Source organism: Antedon mediterranea, chromosome 5 (assembly GCF_964355755.1).
Source record: "Antedon mediterranea chromosome 5, ecAntMedi1.1, whole genome shotgun sequence".
Taxonomy (NCBI): Eukaryota; Metazoa; Echinodermata; class Crinoidea; order Comatulida; family Antedonidae; genus Antedon; species Antedon mediterranea.
The window spans coordinates 30,354,926-30,376,317 of NC_092674.1; the positions used below are offsets into that span (position 1 = coordinate 30,354,926).

Consider the following 21,392-nt stretch of genomic DNA (forward strand, 5'->3'; position numbering starts at 1 on the left):
TTATCGGAAATATATCGCAGAGCCTTTTTGTTCAGTGTCTTTTATGTGATGAGCATCCTCTTATGTTGATATAAAGTTTGCAATACACCATGTATATTAGTTCTGAAAAGATCTGTTGAGTTTTTCTACAATTCGATCAATATACTATGATCGTCCTCAGTAGTGAGTATGCAAAACGTCCAGGAAACTGGAATACATAGGTGAAATTGGGTGGGAGCATAATCTTGAAAATGATGAGTCTGTCTGGTAACAAATGCAATTCACAAAGAACAGGTTTGATGTGTTAACTACTTTTTCTATTTGAATTGCAAATAGTTCCGTTTGCTTTATTTTATTTTGTATCTACATTGAGATCCAATCACTGATACCCACACCATTGTCACTTGTTTCAGTAATTTGTCTTTGGATTTATATATTAAAATAAACTTGAAATCTATGATGCTTTCAACTTTAAAAAATTCTATCCACAATATATGAACTTTTTTCTTTACAGTACTTTCAATATATATGTTATTGTACCTTTAATGCAAATTAGTTGATAATTGTTAATACTATACTGGGCCTCTTTTGAAATCAATGCTTTGCCCTGAAAAGTATCATTCAATATAAATATTGTGTTACACAAAAACCTAATGAATTCATGCAGTAGAAAACAAACAAGATTCCACAATGATTATTTAAATATCAGAATATTCCATTCACAAGAATTAGTCAAGAATGACATCAAAATAGATGTAAAGGGTCATGATCAAAGGTGGTCCTTTCATCGAATCAACCATCAACATTATATTATTATTCTTTCTTTAATTCCATTCATAAACATTAAAAAACATAAACATGCATAAATAAGTATAATACAAAGAGAAATAAAAGAATGGAAAGGAAAAATCTCCCTGTTACAAAAAAAAAATATACCGGTATAAGTATTTGAATATTTCTACCTAGCTGAAATCTGTGAAACTCATGTTTGTTATTATTTATATGGGGCTACCTCTTCTCTCCCAGTTGGTGATCAGTGGCTGTGTGTGCACTAGTACACCAGGGTAATCCCCTACTCGTTTCAAAAGATGTACTAGGTTCTTTAAGGTGCATATGAGCTAGATGTGTACAGTGGACATACTGTACAGTTTATAGTCCTTATCCGAGAAGACTTGTTCTACCACCAGAACCATGGAGCGAGTGAGCCTCGAACCCCTGCCAATGTTATTTCTACGTTATTACAGTTCCACTGTGTTAACCGCTCGGCCATGACCAATACCTATTTCCGGAAGTGAAATTGTAAGGGACAATTCAAGCTGAATAGTGATGAAATACAGTAATATTTTTTATGAACGTTCGTTTGACTTATGTCATAATCACGTGATCAAAGGGGACCAATCAGCACTGGTTCTCTACTCAGAAGCTGTATAGAAGAACAATTTTCTAGCCTAACGAAAGAAGACTCTCCAACGGTAGGTGTTAATTTTATTATCAGATTGTAGTTAAGAGTTAGTTAGTTACAAAGAATTTCTTAAACAGTATTTTCAATATGTTTGTTGAAAATAACTTTATTTAATAATTATAGTTAGTTGAAATCCCAAACTTCTGTACTAAATAGTATGGTTCTTCACATGTAGTAAATGCATTTGTAACTAGCCTAGGCCTCGCTTATAATCAGTCTCTGGGCTACACAACAGTACACCAGTAATTATTATAGTACAATTCTTATTTCGGATGTTATATAATTCTCATACATAGTGTATGACACAGCAAAATAGATTACTTTATTACTATTTTAACATAAGTTAAACTTTTTATGGTAGGGTTTAGTTGCATCTTTGATGAAAACTACCACAGGCTAGATCCAAATAAATACCACCTATATCACTCATCAGATCTAATGTATAAAATGAGAAGAGATTTCACTCTGAAAATGATGTGTTCTATAAAAAGTTAATCTATATAACTAATGCTTAATTAGTCTGAAATATCTAGACACAAGAAAACCTTCTAACTCTAGAATATTCCACAGAATGTAGATTTGATAACATTATAGCAAAACCCTGCGGTATTGTTTCATATTTATCTTTAGTATGATAAAATTAAGGGTTGTTGCAATCATAATTTTTCACTTTCATTGCTAGGTTTTTACATTTAAAAATTTGATTTTTCATCCTTTTAGATTTGTCGAGAACAATAAAACCTGACACCTTTCACTAAAACCCAGTTGCTCAAACAGAGGTTGCAAAAAGATCATCTAAACGCCACGGAAATGGGGATTAACAGTAAGTAATTATGTTTCGTCTTTTGTAAGCATTTTAACATACATTCATACAGGAACAATAATATCTAAATAAAGGACTCCCTCAAATACAGTAGAAAACATGACTGCTATCTACTAAACTATTTAAACTCCTGTGCTGTTTGGCAGTTTTCAAATATTAATAAATTTAAAGACCCCTTCCCTGCAATTTTGGACGTTTTTTGGAAAATAATACATATATATCACTTTAAAAACATTAAACCATGTCATTCCTTGTCTTAAATGTACGTTTTATGGTAAATTATGATAAAAAGTGAGAAACAATGCACTACCTAAAGTAGCTCGCGGCGATCGACCTCTCGTGGACGGTCTTAGGCCTAGCCTAGCTAGGCTTAGTTTTGTAGGCCTAGCTGGTAAACATCGGTAACGTACGAACATCGTACGCGAGCTATATACCTAGCCTGACGTTGTATAGTTGCTGCATTAATTGTCTTTCTATTTTTTCCAGACTCCGTTGATACAAATTTGGGAAAACCCGGTATTTTCGCTGAAAAGTTAGTGGTCTTCCATTGGTTTTGGCCTCACGATCAATCGAAAAGTGGGCGAATTACAGGTGAAAAACAAAAATATCAATCCGCGCGCAATGCATTTTGGGATTTATAGCGGGCCGCTATAATTATTAGAATCGACTTATTTTTCACATTTTTAACCGTTTAAAGACGAAAAAAGTTATCGCAATAGGACCATATAGTATTATTTTTACATTAAATATAGTTTGTGATCTTAAATTAGATCTAAAAAACGTAGGGAATGGGGCTTTAAGATCTCCTTATCACTCAATTCATGTACAAAATACAATAATAGGGAGGTTTAGCAACCTTATGAATACGATAACGAAAACGGATACGTCACACATTTGTGAAACTTTTGAGCTGATCCCCATTTCATATTCGTAAAGCGTATTCGTGTTGACGAATATCACCAGTCATAATTCGTAACTACAAAACGAGTATAGTTTTTGATCTATTTTGCACATTTTGCATTTGAATCAGGAATGATTCATGATTATAATATAATTATACTTTTATTGAAAGTAATTGACTAAAGTAATTTACTAAAATGCCAGGTCAATTTTGATAAATAGCAGTTTTTAAAGTCCTCACTCGCTTTGATGTTACGCTAGGCCTAGGCAGTCAAGCACCAAGCAACACGTACCTGCACTTCGCTCAAATTTACCGCAGTCATATTTTGGACGGCGCCCTTAATATTTTGTTGCCATGCGAAACAGGATTTTACTGGCTTACGAAAAACGAATACGTGTGCGTGACGTATCCGTTTTCATTATCGTATTCGTAAGATTGCGAAACTTCCCTAATGTTTTAAACCCTCTACTGATATCACCCAATAATTTGTATTAACTAAGATTAATCTACAACCAACAAAAATACACCTTCATTTGTGTTTGTTTTGTACCTTTTCTACAGTTAATACAAAATAACAATACAGTACATAAATATAAACTAAGCTATTTACTATTATTGTTAAAAGGTAACAATTTTGGTGATGTATCAGGGAAAAATTTCATTTTAAAATTTTGTTTAGCAATATTGCTAATCAAACTGATTTTTGAGTCAAGGAACATAGTTTTGTATTGTATTTTTTGCTATACAATTTTCAAAATGTGTAGCAATAAGGTTGTTTTGTATAGCTTTTTGCTATGCTACACTGGCGAAATTATTCCCTGTGTATCCAACATGTGTACATTTTTTGTTCTTGTAGACCGTGTAACACCAAAAGAAGATGCATTGTATTTGCTTGCAAATATGAATTCTATTAATCAAACTAAATGTCAAACAAACCAAAAAGATCTTGAAAAGACAGAAAATTGGCGGCTACTCAACATAAAAAAGTCACCAACATCTGATGGTTAGTTTTTATTTTACACAACTCTTGTTTATTCAATTATTTGTTTGTTTTTTGTAATAAAATGGAAAGTGATATTAATATATATACTTTTTTTTCTCTTTCTGTTTATAGAAGTCATCTTTTTTTTTCTCTTTTGTGGTGTTACTATTCATTTCATTCTCAAGTGATCAATTATTGAATACAATGATTTTATACATCTTTCTAATATATATTCCATTGTTATTCTGACTTTTTTTCCCCGTTATCTTATATTTTCTCATATTCTTCATACAATTTGATCAAAACAATTTGATCAGTAGCATGTTTATAACATTCTATACTTCATATACCTTTGTTGTTGTATCCACCTTTTTTCATAATTTCATTTTATTTTGCTATTTTTCTCTATATCTAAAACTTGAATATCAAAATGTATTAAAAAACATTGTTTTATATTTATCTCTTATAGGAGTAATCTTTGAAAATAGACCTAAGAATTCCAGCTTGGGAATGTTTTGTGAAAATGCTTCCACTATAATATATTATGGGTTTTGTAACTTTAAAATATATAATGAAATTTACTTTGATATACATTTTGCGGTAAATTCAGAAAATAAATATATTATCACCATTTATATCATTATTGAAATAAATGGAATAAAAATAGTCATAATTATAAAAATACAAATGTATTCTATATAAATATAAAATTTAAAAAATTTAAATTAATTTGAAATAATAATTTGTTAAACTATATTTAATTCGTCACTATGACAAATTAGGTTATGCATTGATTAAAATAAAGATAATTGATTTGTAAAAGATATATTCATGAGGCAAAACTCTCCCTTAGCAGAAATGGTCCACAGGCCTGTCAAGAGTGACTGCCCATAAAACACACAATTGTAATTTGATTATATTAACTGCCCATCAAATACAACCCAAGGGTACTATTAGGTCATTTACAACAAGGTCACCTGGACAGCTCATGAAAATTCCTACATGGTTTTCAGCAATTTCTGTAGTGAAGTGTCTGTCACACTTCAGCTGGCCTCTCATGTGTGTCAAGATAAACAATCAGAACTGGTAAATTGTTTAAAACAGACCAAGATTTATTACCCAGATTTTTTCAAAAACCCGGGTGAAATGGACTGATTCTGCTAAGGGAGAGAAATGCCTAATGTTGTTTAATTATAGGTTATGCATTCATTAAAATAAAGATAATTGATTTATAAAAGATATATTGTTTAATTATAGGTTATGCATTGATTAAATTGTTATATAAATAAATTGTTAGTTGTGACCTTGACCCATGACATTTTTCCCTCAAATTTCGAACTCGTCTGAGCTTTTGGGGCATAGATCATTGTTGCCAAATTTGGTGAGAATCGGATAAAAACTGTGGCCTCCAGGCTGTTCACAGACACACACACACACAACACCCAAACACACAAACATACAGGGGTGAAAATATAACCTCCTTGGCGGAGGTAATTATAGGTTATGCATTGATTAAAATAAAGATAATTGATTTGTAAAAGATATATTGTTTAATTATAGGTTATGCTTTGATTAAAATAAAGATAATTGATTTGTAAAAGATATATTGTTTAATTATAGGTTATGCATTCATTAAAATAAAGATAATTGATTTATAAAAAATATATTGATTGATTGATTTTGTCAGAATCTTTAATCATTATATTACATAGCCTATGTAAATATGTGAACGTGATTGGTTGAAACTGCATCACATGACTACTGCTGCAAGGATCGTAAATCGTATATATCCTCGAGTACGATGATATTGACTGAGTAATTTTCGCGTAATTATCGTGTCCCTGTCATTAAACATATAAAATTCAGCAAATTCTCGAGTACGATGATATTTGACTGTGTAATTTTCGTGTGGCAACACTCGCGTTTGGCGATAAATAAACAAAAGTCATCTACTGAGTCTTGAACTTGCGATGAAATTGTCAATCCATCACAAAACAACCCTTCAACCGCTGCGCTACGGAACTGGCTTGAAGAAATTAATCAACTAAACTATTTAAGCTATGCATATACATAGCGCCCTCATTTGTTATTAGTCCTCCCTAGATGTGATGAAACACCGTTTGTGATTGGTCAATACTCACGCTAGTAACTAGTACACGCTGAACATCCGGTGATTAGGCTCGAAGAAGACGAATTGTTTATTTGGCCTACCTGATTTTATTAGGTGATCATTTAGAATAAAATGATCACCTATTGTTATTGTATGAAATCTTTATTAGGTGATCATTTAGAATAAAATGATCACCTATTGTTATTGTATGAAATCTTTATTCTTTCTGTACACTATTTTGTGTAACAATTATCTCAAAAAGTTGAATGTCAATGATCACATACTGTAACTTAATCCTAATAAGCTTTTCAGCGTGATCACTCATCCGTGACTCGACGGACGCAAAAAAAAGTTGTTGATAGATGACGTCATTTCAATCATGTCGTTGGTTGGCCAGAATCCATAATTACCGCGCGGTATTTTCACAAAATTGAATCTCTTTCGATCCTGAGCGGATTTCCGCTCAACCGATCGTCCGCTCCGCGTTCTGTGTAAATGGTCATAAGAAATAACATAGATTCTATTTTTGCGTTTTCCGCTCAACTTTACCGCTTACCGTTACCGCTCGTCTGCGTAAATTGGCCTTTAGTGAAAGTGATGAGTCTGTCTATTGGTAACAATTTAATTCACAAAGAATAGGTGTAATTTGTTAACTACTTCTTCTATTATTTGAATGGCAAATAGTTCCGTTTGCTTTATTTTATTTTGTATCTACATTGAGATCCAATCACTGATACCCACACCATTGTCACTTGTTTCAGTAATTTGCCTTTGGATTTATATATATTAAAATAAACTTGAAATCTATGATGCTTTCAACTTTTTAAAATTCTATCCACAATATATGACCTTTTTTCTTTACCGTACTTTCAATATATATCTTAGTGTACCTATTCTTAATGTAAATTAGTTGATACTTGTTGATTGACTATACTGGGCCTCTTTTGAAATCAATGCTTTCACACTGAAAAGTATCATTCAATATAAATATTGTGTTACACAAAAACCTAATGAATTCATGCAGTAGAAAACAAACAAGATTCCACAATGATTATTTAAATATCAGAATATTCCATTCACAAGAATTAGTCAAGAATGACATCAAAATAGATGTAAAGGGTCATGATCAAAGGTGGTCCTTTCATCGAATCAACCATCAACATATTATTCTTTCTTTACTTCCATTCATAAACATTCAAAAACATAAACATGCATAAATAAGCATAATACAAAGAGAAACAAAAGAATGGAAAGGAAAAATCTCCCTGTTACAAAAAAAAATATACTGGTATATATATTTGAAAATTTGAAAAAGGCACAAGGGAATGGAAATAATTTCTACCTAGCTGAAATGTGAAACTCATGTTTGTTATTATTTATACGGGGCTACCTCTTCTCTCCCAGATGGCTCAGTTATGATCAGTGGCTGTGTGTGTACAGAGGTAACCCTACTCAAAAGATGTACTAGGTTCTTTAAGGTGCATATGAGCTAGATGTGTACAGTGGACATACTGTACAGTTTATAGTCCTTATCCGAGAAGACTTGTTCTACCACCAGAACCATGGAGCGAGTGAGCCTCGAACCCCTGCCAATGTTATTTCTACGTTATTACAGTTCCACTGTGTTAACCGCTCGGCCATGACCAATACCTATTTCCGGAAGTGAAATTGTAAGGGACAATTCAAGCTGAATAGTGATGAAATACAGTAATATTTTTTATGAACGTTCGTTTGACTTATGTCATAATCACGTGATCAAAGGGGACCAATCAGCACTGGTTCTCTACTCAGAAGCTGTATAGAAGAACAATTTTCTAGCCTAACGAAAGAAGACTCTCCAACGGTAGGTGTTAATTTTATTATCAGATTGTAGTTAAGAGTTAGTTAGTTACAAAGAATTTCTTAAACAGTATTTTCAATATGTTTGTTGAAAATAACTTTATTTAATAATTATAGTTAGTTGAAATCTCAAACTTCTACACTAAATAGTCAGCATGGTTCTTCACATGTAATAAATGCATTCTTAACTAGCCTAGGCCTAGCTTATAATTAGTCTCTGGGTTACACAACAGTACACCAGTAATTATTGTAGTACAATTCTTATTTTGGATGTTATATAATTCTCATACATAGTGTATGACACAGCAAAATAGATTACTTTATTACTATTTTAACATAAGTTAAACTTTTTACGGTAGGGTTTAGTTGCTTATAGTACAATGACTCATCAAAACTGACAATATAAAAGATTTCATCTTTGATTTAAACTACCACAGGCTAAGACCCAAGTAAATACCACCTATATCACTCATCCGATCTAATGTATAAAATGAGAAGAGATTTCACTCTGAAAAAAGATGTGTACTAAAAGTTAATTTATATAGATTACACTTAATTAAAACACTCTCTCATCATACGTTGGTCTTGATTCTTCATTCTGGTGAAAACATGTAGTGACCGCGCAGAGTAACTAAACAGTTTCATTTTTATTTTCTTGTAGCAATTATGGATTTTGGTGATACTAAAATTGATTGGTTTTTAAAAGATTACATCAAAAAGCCAATGTCTGAACAAGAAGCATCAAAGTTACAAAGTAAGTATTAGCAGTGTAAACGGTTTGTTTTTATTTTATGCAACTCCTGTTTATTCAATTTTCTATCCAGACGTGTGAAACTCGACTAAAAGCCCAACCTTGTTAAGTCAAGTAAAACTGCTTACTTTGACTACTTCTTTTATGAATCAAATTTGAAGTGATAGATCGAACTAGCACGTTTGAAGTTGAAGTTCGGTCTATGACTAAAGTTCAATTGAAGAATACAGGCGCAAAACCTCATTATATTTCATTCATATTCATAGAACTTTTTTTCTCTTTCTGTTTATAGAAATATTCTTTAAAAACCCTAATATTAATGATTTTTATTCAAAAATTGGCATTACAAAAAATAATCTAAAATTGTTTGTGGAAAATAAAATCAAATTATATAAAGAAGGACAAAAATTTATTTTGTCAAATAAAATTATTATAATAACTGTAATAATAATAATAATCATCATTATTATTGTGAATGATGTTATTATTATTTTTATCATTTTTATTATTATTTTTATTATAATAATAATAATAATTGTTATTATAATAAAATTTAAGAATTGAAAAAAAAATTTGGAAAAAAAAAATATTATAATACTTATTTTATATAAAATTAAAACAATTGAAAAAACCTATTCATTATTCATTTTATCATTACTATTACGTTATAGATACAAAATTTAAAAAATGTAATGCTAATTTTGGGGTAAAAAATCAAATACAACATAAGATGCTCATCAAGACACTGACCAAAAAGGCTGAGACCATACTGATGAGGGGATAGTAGGATTTCTATGACCAGATAGACCAACTTATTGCCAAAACAAGCCTTCAAGCAAACTGTTTCAAGCCATCAAGCTTTGCGCTAACCATCCTCCAATGACCTGTGGAAGAAAAACGAAAACAAGGCTGTCCCAGAATAACTTGGAGGGATAACATCAACACCTGGACAAACATGTCATTCTACCAGCTTCTGTCAGAAATCTTCGTCATTCATTTATATCTTCGCCTCGACTATTCCAACTAAGAACATGTAGACATATGTTTGCTGATCAGTCATTCTCTTGCACAGCTCCATCCTTATGGAATACTCTTCCACAATCAATCAAGAACGCCAAAGCATTACCTACATTGAAAGCAAATGAATCCAGCCAGACAACCAACGATAAGATAGGATAAGAAATTTCAAGAGAAATAAGAAATTCCTAAGGAAAACAAACAATATATTCAGACAAATAACACCAGAACACGGAATAATATATGTGGTCAGATCTTGTTTCATTACATTGGCTGCTGGTTAAACAACGCATAGAATTCAAGATCCTCACGCCTACCTACAAAGCCATCCATAAACAATCACCGCAATATTTTTCATCGCTCGTCTCCTTCCAGAACACTCACAGAAATCTTTGTCTATATCTTTCTTAGCCTCGACTATTCCAACCAAGAACATACGTTTGCTGATCAGTCATTCTCTTGCACAGCTCCATCCACAATCAATCAAGAACGCCAAAGTATTACCTACATTGCAAGCAAATGAATCCAGCCAGACAACCAACGATAAGAAAGCGGAAATGTTATCAGGAGAAATATAAGGTTCCTAAGGAAAACAAAAGAAATATTCAGACAATAAACACCAGAAATTGACTTTGATGAGCCAGAAGAACAACAATGCATCATAGACACAATGGAAACAGAGCTAACGAAACTGCAATGACAAGATCAGGAAGAGCAGTAAACAAGTCACAATATTTAAAAGACTATGTCGCATATGTGGTATAACCCAATGTGCATGACCAGTATGGTTGCAATCAGAAAGACATTTAAACAACTAATTTCATTCTCTTTTCTTACAAGTTTACTTAATATACCTTATTTTAATAAGTCACACAGCTATCACTATCAGGCATTTAAGCAAAATACGATTATCAGATGTATATGAGACACTTCATTAACACTACTGTTCATAATCCACGGGCTTAGCGTTTTATATTTTGTTGGGGTAGGGATAATGTCAACAGCCCAGTAATTAAAACACTAACCAATATAATCTTGGTATCATTGTGTAGCATTATCTTATGTTTTGTAATCATATAAAATTTTAATTCGGAACAATTATTAAAGGTCAAAGGTCATTTACCTGTTGGTGTTGCACAAATTCACATTTTATCTAATAATATAGATACATTTTAATATCGCATCTCTAAATTTTGATATAAATCGATTTAAATAAACATAAATAAATAAACTAGATTTAATTCGTCACTATGATTATATGCATTGATTTAAATAAAAATAATTGATTTTTAAAAAGATATATTGATTGATTGATTTTCACAGAATCTTTAATTATTTTAATATATCATAGGATCTTGCTAACGGGAATACAATGGCCGGTATCACAATCTGATCGAAGATCCCTCTGCGTATAATGTCATAAACCACATTGTTACATAAGTAATAAAGACATTACTTACTTTTTATATAGATTTCATTATAAATTATGTGTATAATCTATACACTAAAAAATAAAATTGAACAAACCATACTGATAATAAAAAAAAAATCTTATTTCGTTTCCCAAGGTGAGACTCGAACTCGGTACCTTGAGTGCCATAGACACGAGCACAGACCACTGAGCCATACACAACTGACTAAAACTTGTAGAAAGATTCCTCCGTGTATCTACTATGCAGTAACCACTTTGGTGCAAATAGATTATTACATACCGCAATGAATTATAATTTTTTACCATGATGACATCTTTAAAAATGCAAAAAAAAATGATGCACTGTCAAACTATGAACTTTTGAAGGAAGAAAGTTATTAATGTTAAGTTTGTTATTTTGGCCTAAGACAATGTCATAATTTGTTTGATTGTCGGAATTAATTTTTTTAAATTTAATATGCAATTAATGATGACTTAATCAACGTTTGTTCTCTTAATTTCATAATAAATCATATGATACATGCACTTCAAGAAAATGAAATAAAAAATAGGTGTTCCCGAGCATTCTAACGATATATATTAATTTTAAAATTTAGCATATTTTCACCATTTTGTTAACTTACACGTGCGTAGACTGTCACTTTAGACGTGCTCGTATAACGATGTTTCGCGTTGAAAAGTGAATAAAATATGATGATATTATTAAAGAAAGGTTATACAACAGTAATCGGACAAAAAAAGTGCGCACTCATGGTAATTTTTTAAACGCTTAAAATTGCCTGAAACGTACTCTAATTTCATCGAAAATAAATTCGGACAATTTTGAAAATTTTAAGCACGCGTACGCATGCGTTATATGCGCTACGCACGTAATTGTATCGCCATATGATGAAATATGACCGGAAATTTATGAGTACCAAATTTTGTTTAAAAATGATTCATGCTTGTGAAGATATGATTACAACGTGATTTCATTAAATCGCGCGTAGACCAGGTAATGTTTGATTGCGCACCGTGAAAACATAACCACATCGATTCCTGGCCATAAGGAATATACTCTGAAAAATTGACTTAGCTAGATGAAACTGATATCAAGATAATTCACGGACAAAATAGTGCTAAGGAAAGAATAAATAAATAAATAAAGATTTTGACAGAATCAAGAGGTTATATGCATGATAATGCATATAATCATTAATGTAGGCTTATTGATGGAAATTCTTCTGTTAATTTAAACGGCCTAGGTCTAAAGTGAATATTTTATTGCCAAGGAATCATTAATTAGTAATTATCTGTATATTATTCTTCGCAAGGTAAGGTGAATGCAACGCCTAACTAGGCAGGCTTATTACATAAAGGAGGCCTAGCTACACCCGACCCAGCAGTTACATTGGGTGCTGGTCAACCCGTACCCAAACCAACCCTACCCATGCCAACTCGTACCCAACTTGGCTAACCCGTACCCAAATAATTGGTCAACTCGTACCCACTTTGGCTAACCCGTACCCAAACCAACCCGTACCCATGCCAACTCGTACCTAAATATTTGGCTTACTCGTACCCAAGTATTTGGCTTACTCGTACCCATTATTTGGCCTACTCGTACCCATTTTTGGCTTACTCGTACCCATTATTTGGCCTACTCGTACCCAATTTGAATAATTACTTGTAATGATTTGATCGCAAAACTAGTGGTATGCTTTTGCCGTATGAATATTTTTATATTTAAATTTTTATTTTATTTTACAGGTCTCGGTGAAATGTGTGCTAATAAAAATGACCATTGATTTGATTGTATGCTTCGTTTAATTAGGCATATATTTGTTAACATTTATTTAATAGTATTATAGTTTTATAAACGTATGTTTGATGTGTCTTTTTTATTTACGTAAGAGAACATTAATTAATAAAAAAATATTTTAACTGTTGTATAGTATTACAATTCTTAATTAAGCCCAGTAAAGTAGGTCTACCAACAACGTATAATTTTTATACTTATCAATTTTTATCACCTAATTATCTTCCCTGATTAGATTCGATCAAGTAATTATTATTTCTATTGTATTGGTAATTTAAAATTGGTTGAATTAACAACGTCCTGTTTTAAGCAAAAACCCCACGGGGCTATGGGGTCAAATTACTCGTAGATTTCGTGTTACGTGTTTTTGCTGACCGGGATTAACCTTTTATTATTAAAAAACACGCATTTATAGGGTATCAAAGAGACGACTCAGTAATGACGTATGATCGTTTTCCATATATTGTATTTATTAATAATTCAGTGAAATGATCATATCGGGGATCATAATACACGTACTGTAAGGCATGCAGGGCTATGGGGTCGAATTACTCGTAGATTTCGTGTTACGTGTTTTTGCTGACCGGGATTAACCTTTTATTATAAAAAAAACACGCATTTATAGGGCGTCAAAGAGACGACTCAGCAATGACGTATGATCGTTTTCCATATATTTTATTTATTAATAATTCAGTGAAATGATCATATACACGTACTGTAAGGCAATTAAACATTTTGGCAGATTTTCTTCTATAACAGCTACGTGTTTTTGCTGACTGGGGATTCCTCTTTTATATTAAAAAAACGCATTTGTAGTGCGTCAAAAAATAGACAACGCAATGTGGCGTATGATCGTTTCCTATTTATTTTTTTTCTAAATAATTCAGTAAAATGATCTGTTTGTTTACATTTTTGGTAGATGTTTCCGCAATAACAGGCCAGCTACGTGTTTTTGCTGACGAGGGATTCCCTTAAAAAAAAAAAAAACCCTTTCTATAATGTGTCAAATAAGACAAATCTACGGCCGTATGTCGTATTATTTACTAAAATAATATAAACGTTCTGAAAGCCTACCTACACGTGTCTGAGTATACTTAGGCCTACGTATCTGTCAGCGATAAGATGATTTTTTTAAATAGTTTTAGTAGTATGTATTTTGTTTTTTTAGTCATAATAATACAGTAATAATCATTATAAAATGAAAACGTAATAACAGCAAATGTCGTCGTTTGTAATTAAATGTTAAATTATTGGAGGTTACCTTTTATTATTATTCTCACATCCGTCATTGTATACTAGATAAACGACAAAAATATAATCTACTACTAAATGCTCATACCAGCAATGAGGCTGGTATCCACTTAAATAGTTTCGTGATTTAAAATACGAGTGACTACTTAAAAATGTATTAGATATTTTCGAAATGTTAAAACAGTTTAATATTTTCCAAAACTTGCAAAACAAAACAACAAAAACCATTCGTTTTAAAACGATTTTCAAAAAGCACATTAGGCCTACTTCATTATCTGTAAAATAAAATGAAAATACAAATTATGTATAAGATATTCATGTTTACTCTTAATAATTCAAGTTTTCATCATCACAGACTAGTGGGTATTTCAATTTCCGTGTACAGGCTATTCATAGTAAATAATAGATTAATAACTATTCATAAATAAAAAAAAATAGAATGCAGCACAGCCGACCACTGACATCTTCCATGTAAAACAGCGCCCTCAAGTATTAACTTGACCAAATACGACGTACCCAAATACGATGAAAGCTGTGCTTTTTTCGTACGAGTCAAAACAAAATTTGGGTACGAGTTGGCATGGGTACGGGTTGACCTGTATTCGTTACATTCACTGGGAATACATAGGTGAAATTTGTTGGGAGTATAAAGGCCAATTTACACAGACGAGCGGTAACGGTAAGCGGTAATTGTAAGCGAAAAACCGCGTGGCTTTTCCCATTTACACAGCGCGCGGAGTTCGTGAACGGAGTGGTGGAAAGTAGGTGCGTGTAGGCCTCGAGGCTAATGCATGTTACAGTCACTGCTGGCCTGGATGTGACTGCATGACTGTCAGTAGGCCTAGCACACACAGGCCTAAGTTTTAGAGGGAATTGTTGCCTAATAACGTACTAAAATGTGTATTTTCTTTTCACTGTCTTTATACGAACATTAGTCACGTCGTAGGTGTTTGTATTTCTGAATAAAAAGAAGTTGCAAACTAGGCTAGGCCTACTACGGCACTCGTATTTATTGTCGTCTTTCACTCGACGGACGCAAAAAAAAGTTGTTGATAGATGACGTCATTTCAATCATGTCGTTGGTTGGCCAGAATCCATAATTACCGCGCGGTATTTTCACAAAATTGAATCTGTTTCGATCCTGAGCGGATTTCCGCTCAACCGGTCGTCCGCTCCGCGTTCTGTGTAAATGGTCATAAGAAATAACATAGATTCTATTTTTGCGTTTTCCGCTCAACTTTACCGCTTAACGTTACCGCTCGCCTGCGTAAATTGGCCTTTAGTGAAAGTGATGAGTCTGTCTATTGGTAACAATTTAATTCAGGTGTAATGTGTTAACTACTTCTTCTATTTGAATGGCAAATAGTTCCGTTTGCTTTATTTTATTTTGTATCTACATTGAGATCCAATCACTGATACCCACACCATTGTCACTTGTTTCAGTAATTTGCCTTTGGATTTATATATATTAAAATAAACTTGAAATCTATGATGCTTTCAACTTTAAAAAATTCTATCCACAATATATGACCTTTTTTCTTTACCGTACTTTCAATATATATCTTAGTGTACCTATTCTTAATGTAAATTAGTTGATACTTGTTGATTGACTATACTGGGCCTCTTTTGAAATCAATGCTTTCACACTGAAAAGTATCATTCAATATAAATATTGTGTTACACAAAAACCTAATGAATTCATGCAGTAGAAAACAAACAAGATTCCTCAATGATTATTTAAATATCAGAATATTCCATTCACAAGAATTAGTCAAGAATGACATCAAAATAGATGTAAAGGGTCATGATCAAAGGTATCCTTTCATCGAATCAACCATCAACATTATATTATTATTCTTTCTTTACTTCTATTCATAAACATTAAAAAACATAAACATGCATAAATAAGTATAATAAATACAAAAAGAAACAAAAGAATGGAAAGGAAAAATCTCCCTGTTACAAAAAAAAATATACTGGTATATATATTTGAAAATTTGAAAAAGGCACAAGGGAATGGAAATAATTTCTACCTAGCTGAAATGTGAAACTCATGTTTGTTATTATTTATTGTTGTTATTATTCAGTCAAAGACTGGTCTCCCAGATGGCTCAGTTATGATCAGTGGCTGTGTGTGTACAGAGGTAACCCTACTCAAAAGATGTACTAGGTTCTTTAAGGTGCATATGAGCTAGATGTGTACAGTGGACATACTGTACATTTTAAAGTCCTTATCCGAGAAGACTTGTTCTACCACCAGAACCATGGAGCGAGTGAGCCTCGAACCCCTGCCAATGTTATTTCTACGTTATTACAGTTCCACTGTGTTAACCGCTCGGCCATGACCAATACCTATTTCCGGAATTGAAATTGTAAGGGACAATTCAAGCTGAATAGTGATGAAATACAGTAATATTTTTCATGAACGTTCGTTTGACGTAGTATGACTCAATTCACGTGATCAAAGGCACTGGTTTAGAAGAACAGCTGTGTAGAATAACAATTTTCTAGCCAACGAAAGGAGACTCTCCAACGGTTAGTGTTAATTTATTATCAGATTGTAGTTAGTTACTTAAGAATTTCTTAAATACAGTATTTTCAATATGAAAAATAACTTTATTTAAGAATTATAGTTACTGTAGTTGAAATCTCAAACTTCTGTACTAAGTCAGCATGGTTCTTCACATGTAGTAAATGCATTTGTAACTAGCCTAGGCCTAGCTTATAATTAGTCTCTGGGTTACACAACAGTACACCAGTATGTTATTATAGTACAATTCTTATTTCGGATGTTATATAATTCTCATACATAGTGTATGACACAGCAAAATAGATTACTTTATTACTATTTTAACATAAGTTAAACTTTTTACGGTAGGGTTTAGTTGCTTATAGTACTCAATGACATCTTTGATGAAAACTACCACAGGCTAGATCCTAATAAATACCACCTATATCACTCATCAGATCTAATGTATAAAATGAGAAGAGATTCACTCTGAAAAATGATGTGTACTATTAGTTAATCTATATAACTATAATGCTTAAAATGGACCAAAAATGGATTTTCAATTTTTTTCATTTTAGAATGATGTTTTGGGGGCTATATTAGGTGTTGCTAGAATGTATATGTTACAAAATATAAATTCGCCCTTTTGGGGAAAGCCCCATTTAAAAATAAAAAAAATTCACGGTTGACGTCACTTTGCGAATATATTCCTATCCCTCTAATGGACAATTTGCAGTTTTTTGGCTATAACTCTTAAAATCTATAACCCAGTACCGTTTTGATACGATCAATCGGGAAATTACCTCACGACAACAATATTGTGTTTATTTCGTACCCATTGTACATATTCATACAAAACCATAATACAGTACATAAAATAAAGGATACCCTGAAGTAGAAAACATGACTACTATCATTACTATCATTATCATTATACATCACCGTCGTCACCATCACCGTCGTCATTATCATCATTATTTATTATTAGGTCAAGATATTGGTGAAGTATTAAAAATGTTAAAACTATTTGAAGAGACAATTATGGTAGCAAAGAAAAAATTTACCAGTCTAAAACGCAAAAGTAAGTATAATTTATGTTTCGTCTTTTGTAAGTATTTTAACTTATTGCATCTGTTAATGAGATTTACTTATTATTGAAATACTGACAATATTGTGTTTATTTCGTACCCATTGTACATATTCATACAAAACCATAATACAGTACATAAATAAAGGATTCCCTGAAGTAGAAAACATGACTACTATCATTACTATCATTATCATTATACATTACCATCCTTACTATCTTCATTATCATCACTATCACTACCAACTATCATTTATTATTAGGTCAAGATATTGGTGAAGTAGATGATGATCTTTTTCGATGTATCTTATACGAATATAATATTAAACACAATTTAAAACAAGAAAGTTTACAAGATATACATTTTTATTCTGGTAAGTTTAAGTGAAATATAATAATAAAATAGAGATGATTGAAGAGGCAAAATGGATGCATTACATAAAAAAAATTACTTTATTACTGTTTACTAAGATTACTTATTATTAAGATGCTGACAAAATTGTGTTTATTATTATTATTTATCGCTATTCGCCATCGTTATCATTATCAATATTATTATCATCATTATTTATTATTAGGTCAAGATATTGGTGAAGTATTAAAAATGTTAAAACTATTTGAAGAGACAATTATGGTAGCAAAGAAAAAATTTACCAGTCTAAAACGCAAAAGTAAGTATAATTTATGTTTCGTCTTTTGTAAGTATTTTAACTTATTGCATCTGTTAATGAGATTTACTTATTATTGAAATACTGACAATATTGTGTTTATTTCGTACCCATTGTACATATTCATACAAAACCATAATACAGTACATAAATAAAGGATTCCCTGAAGTAGAAAACATGACTATGCTATTTTCTATCATTACTATTATTATTAGGCAATATTTTTGATATTGGTGAAGTATCAACCATCTTTAAACTATTTGAAATGAAGAATGATCTCATCAATTTTTCTGGTAAGTTTAAGTGAAAGATTTTAATAAAAATAGAGATGATTGCAGAGGCTCTAAAATGGATGTATTACATAAAAAAGAAATTGCTTGAGGTTTACTAAGATTAATTATTATTACTAGATGGTACGCTAGCCATCTAGGTCGTGCCCACAGATGGTTCTCCAACTGGCTATTTCAAATGTACGTACCACAGGACTATAATACATTGTCGTTTACAGAAACGAATAAATAGACAATGATTTATGTACTCAACTGAAATTAGCACCCTGGGAAAAGAATTACTTTTGAAAAAGAAACTTCTCACAAAATGAGTCCAAATGTTTGAGTCAAATTTAAACAAACCCAATGTGTGTAACATTAGGGTTGAGAGATGGAGAAGAGGATGGGTGCAAAGAGGAAAAATGTATTATGACCTTCAGACCATTCTCATCGCAAATGCCAAACTGTCTATAAATGTAAATGCACTGGACCAAAACAATTTGTCTATTTTTTCGTAAAATATTTTTCATTATTTATAGAAATAACTCAGAACTTTCTTTTCTTTTTAATTCTTTCTCTTTATAGAAATGCTGTACATCATTAAAAAACTCAACACCTCCAAGACAGGAAAAGGAAACATTAATACAGTTAAAACTGCAACAGAAAAAAACCACATTGTTATAATTATTTACCTGTATATTGATGGTGTTCGCATCATTATTATTTTAAAATTTTTTTTTAATGTCTATTAAACGTTTACGGTTTAATGGGCTTAGCATGTCTTTGTTTCTGGACTTATGGAAGTTAACATCATGAATAACTGAGCAAAGTTTTGTATTTAATTGCTTAAAGTATGCTCTTAAAAAAATGCTTTTCTCTAGAGGATCCTCAGTTTATTTAAACAAGATGTGGAATTAAATTTATTTTTTTTCAAATGTTGATCTATCTGTTTTTTTGTTGTCATCCAATTTCGTAACCCATCCGAATCCAACATTGTTAGTGCTATACATATTTGGTGTGGTTCTGTATGGTTCAATCTAGTCTATGTTCTAAACAGCGATTTTTGGCTTAATGTTGGTAAAAAGATAAACATTATACCATATTTTTTTTTAAAAACATCCCATCCCATAGAACATCGTTTGGAATAAACACCTGCCACGCACACTGTATATACACAATATTGTATTATATTACATAGCCTATGTAAATACGTGAACGTGATTGGTTAAAATTGCATCACATGACTACCGCTGCGAGGATCGTTAATCGTATATATCCTCGAATACGATGAAATTGACTGAGTAATTTTCGCGTAATTATCGTGTCCCTGTCATTAAACATATAAAATCCAGTAAATTCTCGAGTACGATGATATTGACTGTGTAATTTTCATGTGGCAACACTCGCGATTGGCGATAAATAAACAAAAGTCATCTACTGGGAATTGAACACTCGATGAATTGTCACTCCATCACAAGACAACGCTTCATCCGATGCACCACGCAACTTGCTTGAAGAAATTAATCAACTAAACTATTTAAACTATGCATACATAGCAGCCTCATTTGTTATTAGTCCTCCCTAGATGTGATGAAAGACCGTTTGTGATTGGTTAATACTCATGGTAGTAGTTAGTTACGCGCAACGCACTGAACATCTGGTGATTCGACTCCTCGAAAGAAGAATTATTATTTATTCGGCCTACCTGGTAATAATATCATTATTATTAATGTAGGCTTATTGATGGAAATTCTTCTGTTAATTTAAACGGCCTAGGTCTAAAGTGAATATTTTATTGCCAAGGAATCATTAATTAGTAATTATCTGTATATTATTCTTCGCAAGGTAAGGTGAATGCAACGCCTAACTAGGCAAGCTTATTACATAAAGGAGGCCTAGCTACACCCGACCCAGCAGTTACATTCACTGGGAATACATAGGTGAAATTTGTTGGGAGTATAAAGGCCAATTTACACAGACGAGCGGTAACGGTAAGCGGTAATTGTAAGCGAAAAACCGCGTGGCTTTTCCCATTTACACAGCGCGCGGAGTTCGTGAACGGAGTGGTGAAAAGTAGGTGCGTGTAGGCCTCGAGGCTAATGCATGTTACAGTCACTGCTGGCCTGGATGTGACTGCATGACTGTCAGTAGGCCTAGCACACACAGGCCTAAGTTTTAGAGGGAATTGTTGCCTAATAACGTACTAAAATGTGTATTTTCTTTTCACTATCTTTATACGAACATTAGTCACGTCGTAGGTGTTTGTATTTCTGAATAAAAAGAAGTTGCAAACTAGGCTAGGCCTACTACGGCACTCGTATTTATTGTCGTCTTTCACTCGACGGACGCAAAAAAAAGTTGTTGATAGATGACATCATTTCAATCATGTCGTTGGTTGGCCAGAATCCATAATTACCGCGCGGTATTTTCACAAAATTGAATCTGTTTCGATCCTGAGCGGATTTCCGCTCAACCGGTCGTCCGCTCCGCGTTTTGTGTAAATGGTCATAAGAA

General features: G+C 32.2%; 3 protein-coding genes and 1 long non-coding RNA gene across 5 annotated transcripts in view; 3 read left to right on the forward strand and 1 right to left on the reverse strand.

Moving 5' to 3' along the window:
- Window positions 1-21,392, reverse strand: part of LOC140050383 (WD repeat-containing protein 19-like) — a 61,500-nt gene that overhangs the window by 15,276 nt on the left and 24,832 nt on the right. The gene's annotated exons all lie outside the window — the stretch shown is intronic.
- LOC140050409 (uncharacterized) lies at window positions 1,412-5,760 on the forward strand. Of its 2 annotated transcripts, XM_072095582.1 has the most exons (5): window positions 1,412-1,451; window positions 2,162-2,264; window positions 2,751-2,855; window positions 4,022-4,168; window positions 4,617-5,760. In XM_072095582.1, the coding sequence occupies exons 2-5, from the start codon at window positions 2,252-2,254 to the stop codon at window positions 4,847-4,849; spliced, it is 498 nt and encodes a 165-aa protein (XP_071951683.1). In that variant the 5' UTR covers window positions 1,412-1,451; window positions 2,162-2,251; the 3' UTR covers window positions 4,850-5,760. The 2 variants fall into 2 exon arrangements, with proteins under 2 accessions (XP_071951683.1, XP_071951684.1); XM_072095583.1 differs by lacking the exon at window positions 4,617-5,760 and having other exon boundaries at window positions 4,022-4,509.
- Window positions 8,052-11,286, forward strand: LOC140050417 (uncharacterized). Its single transcript, XR_011845393.1, has 3 exons — window positions 8,052-8,100; window positions 8,758-8,850; window positions 9,519-11,286. It is a non-coding gene; the product is annotated as an uncharacterized lncRNA (long non-coding RNA).
- On the forward strand, window positions 16,304-19,813 carry LOC140050407 (uncharacterized). Its single transcript, XM_072095580.1, has 6 exons — window positions 16,304-16,880; window positions 17,843-17,935; window positions 18,205-18,315; window positions 18,520-18,612; window positions 18,825-18,902; window positions 19,464-19,813. Exons 2-6 carry the CDS (start codon window positions 17,869-17,871, stop codon window positions 19,628-19,630), a joined length of 516 nt encoding a protein of 171 aa, XP_071951681.1. The 5' UTR covers window positions 16,304-16,880; window positions 17,843-17,868; the 3' UTR covers window positions 19,631-19,813.

Coding starts and splice junctions, on each gene's coding strand:
- LOC140050407 (XM_072095580.1), top strand. CDS start 17,869: ATGTTAAAACTATTTGAAGAGACAATTATGGTAGCAAAGAAAAAATTT. Junction 18,316..18,519: donor AGATATACATTTTTATTCTG/GTAAGTTTAAGT, acceptor ATTTATTATTAG/GTCAAGATATTGGTGAAGTA. Junction 18,903..19,463: donor TGATCTCATCAATTTTTCTG/GTAAGTTTAAGT, acceptor TTCTCTTTATAG/AAATGCTGTACATCATTAAA.
- LOC140050409 (XM_072095582.1), top strand. Junction 2,856..4,021: donor GAAAAGTGGGCGAATTACAG/GTGAAAAACAAA, acceptor TTGTTCTTGTAG/ACCGTGTAACACCAAAAGAA. Junction 4,169..4,616: donor AAAGTCACCAACATCTGATG/GTTAGTTTTTAT, acceptor TATCTCTTATAG/GAGTAATCTTTGAAAATAGA.